General features: G+C 42.1%; 1 protein-coding gene across 1 annotated transcript; it reads right to left on the reverse strand.

Annotated features, from left to right (window-relative positions):
- Window positions 1–408: 408 nt before the first annotated feature.
- LOC108564594 (CDP-diacylglycerol--glycerol-3-phosphate 3-phosphatidyltransferase, mitochondrial) lies at window positions 409–2,459 on the reverse strand. The gene is made up of 4 exons (XM_017923692.1): window positions 2,348–2,459; window positions 1,398–2,216; window positions 1,135–1,337; window positions 409–1,080 (listed from the first exon to the last, which is right to left on the reverse strand). Exons 2-4 carry the CDS (start codon window positions 2,209–2,211, stop codon window positions 670–672), a joined length of 1,428 nt encoding a protein of 475 aa, XP_017779181.1. The 5' UTR covers window positions 2,212–2,216; window positions 2,348–2,459; the 3' UTR covers window positions 409–669.
- Between the last annotated feature and the right edge of the window lie 451 nt (window positions 2,460–2,910).

Here is a 2,910-nt window from a genome sequence, read left to right on the forward strand (position 1 = left end):
AAAGCGATAAAACGACGCGACGCTTCTCAATTAATACATTCTTTTTTTTTTTTCCTTCAATTATAACCTCTTATTTGATTATTTCAGTGAAAATTATACTGAAAATTGCGATTAAGTAATCTTTGAATGACTCACCGTTAGATTCCAATTAGATCACATGGAAAACCACACACTACATTCAAATAGTTTCAGAAGTATTTTTGAATTTGAAGACGGGACTGCAGCACGCACCTGTTGATCGAACGATGACAACCGAATGAGAAATCTCTCCTCCTAGCTACGATAGTGTCGCTGCGGTGGTCGAAATGGGAACTAATGTCTTCAGATTTAAACAAAATAGGAGCGTGCATATTGGGTTGCCTACGAGTTAATTGCATGAGAGAGTATTGATAGAATTACATCTGCGAGAAAGGAACAAATTTTCTTTAATAAATTTTCAAGCTTTCCATTGTCTGTGCTTACTCTAAATATACATATTTGGTTCGTGTTCATTCAGTGCATGTGCAATAAGAACTTAAATAGAATTTGGTGTGGTCCTAACAGTAATACAAAAAAAGAAAACAACAACTTCTACAATTTACAAGGATGCCTCAAATAAATACAACAATTAACAATTTGAACTTAAATAATACCCGTAATACTATTATCATCGACGATTTCGTGAATCACTCAAAAAAAGTCCCTGAAGAGAAAGACCATGGCGTACACCCATTTGGGCGTGTCCCGTTTGAAATCACCCGGCAGACCGAGATCGTACAGCCTCTTGCATTCCCCGTGCAACTTCGTTCGAAGATCGGGATTCTCCGTGACCAAAGCCACCTGCGTTTCGAGATCCTTCAGCACTGATCTGCCACCAAAGTTGGGCGATCCGACGAGAGTGAGGCAAGGCAGATCGGCGCTGGGGCCGTAGTACCATAAACCCTTCGCATGGTACGTCCATCCATCTCGCACGTACTCTTTCAGCGAAATCCGATCTCCCTGTCCCATCGCCTCGAGCTTCCGCTGGAAACGCCGGGCGAACACCGTGTATCCGTCGGGGATGCCACCGGCCATCCCCTTCGCACCCAAGAATCCGTTAGCCTATAAAAAACAAGAGTCATCATCTGATTGCATAATTGTATAATTGCTTGCTACCTTCGGATGCGCCATCAGCAGATTGCATTGCGCTCGAGATTCCCCGATCAGCGTCTTCATGTAGTCGTGCGTGAGATTGAAGTAGGCAGTGGCGATGTTCATTTTGCTGTCTGCAGGTGCCTCGGCGAATATCCGATCCGTCGCGTTCGCGTCCTGCTCGATCCCCAGTTGCCCCATCTGCACCAGAGGAAACACCCAAGTGTCTGCAAATCATTAAGAACATTGTATGAAAAGAAAAGACGTGAAAGTGGTCGATTGCTTACCGTATCCGTCCTGCTTGTGACTGTTCTGCTCGTCCTTGCTGTCGTAGATGTAACTCTCCACCGAATCCCCGGCCCTCTGCACGAACTCCTCCTTGGGGCATTCGAAGGGCAGCTGCCAACCCTCGCTCATCCTCACCCCATCTCCTTTATCAACTACCAAACTGAAGCCTTGCACTTTCTCCACTAGACCACAATAGAAATCACACAAATACTTATTCTTAATCACAAAATACCTGTCCTGGCGATTCGTGAAGTAGTCTTGGCTCAGATTCGCGCCGCTCATGATCAACGTATCATCGAATATGTACAGCTTCATGTGCTGTATACCGAACAGCTCGTTCCATCTGTTCGGCGCGATCCTCTTATAGAATCCCCTCAGCTCGGGCGTATGATACAGAGACAATTTAAAATTGCTGTGCTGCAGCAGCGGCTGCAGCATTCGCCTCGAATTGTTCTTCGATCTGCTGCCGCGCGAATAGTCCAGCAGCACGTTGATGTTCAGATCACGAAAATTGCTGTTCGATAAAATACTTTCCACTAACTTCCTCTCCAGCTCACCGTTGCCCAGATACAGACTGGCCAGAGTGATGCGTTCCTTGGCCTCATTCCCATGCCTGCACAGCGTCTCATAAAACTCTTGAGGTTCACTCAGGATCTGTATATCGTTGGAGTTCACCGGGAAACAGGGTGCAACATTCATCAGCCATGCCAGCGGTTTCGTGTCAGCTTTGGTGAATGGACTCGGATACACCAGAGACTGTGGCTGCACCTGCAGCGTGCTCTCGATCACAGTGTTCAGGAATTTTCTAATCATCTTTTCTGCAATAAAAGTTTCTTGTTTTCATTTTCAAATTTACAGGTTAGGATTTCTACTTAGTTTTTGATCAATGTTTATGTAAAGTGCAGAGCTACATTGCATTCGCTTAGGTATTACAGGAAAAGGTGCTCACCTTGTCGCCGCTATTTCCTATGGGAATTTGGTAGTTTTCAACATCGTTTCATTACAAATTTAAAAGCTGTTACACAATTTTCTCACAGCATCCTGACATCTAACCTCACCAGAATTTTTTTTAAAACCATCTCCCCCCCCTGATAGGCAACCAAACGTGCGCGCACAACTACAATTTTTTTTATCACTCTCTGTCAAATTTAAAACAAATGAAAACTTAAGACGACTAGATTTACCTTACAATTGCATATGATTACAATTGGAAGAGGATTGAGGAAATATTTAATGAGGAAGTAGCAGTAGTAATAGTTGGAAGCTTGTGGCATTTTCGAGTGTATGGTTTATTGCTCCAACAAATAAATTTCCAAAAAATATATATATATAAAAAAAAATAATAATAATATATATAGAAAACAAAAAAAAAAACCTTTGGAATATTATATAGTACAAATATCAAATATACACGTGTAAAAGAAACAAAATAATAGTAATAATCAAATCGTCCCCTACTTTTTTTTTTAACTCTCTCTCTTTTCAATCAATCAATCAATAATATATATATAT

The sequence above is a fragment of the Nicrophorus vespilloides genome, unplaced genomic scaffold, assembly GCF_001412225.1.
Source record: "Nicrophorus vespilloides isolate i.1.1-1 unplaced genomic scaffold, Nicve_v1.0, whole genome shotgun sequence".
NCBI classification, from domain to species: domain Eukaryota; kingdom Metazoa; phylum Arthropoda; class Insecta; order Coleoptera; family Silphidae; genus Nicrophorus; species Nicrophorus vespilloides.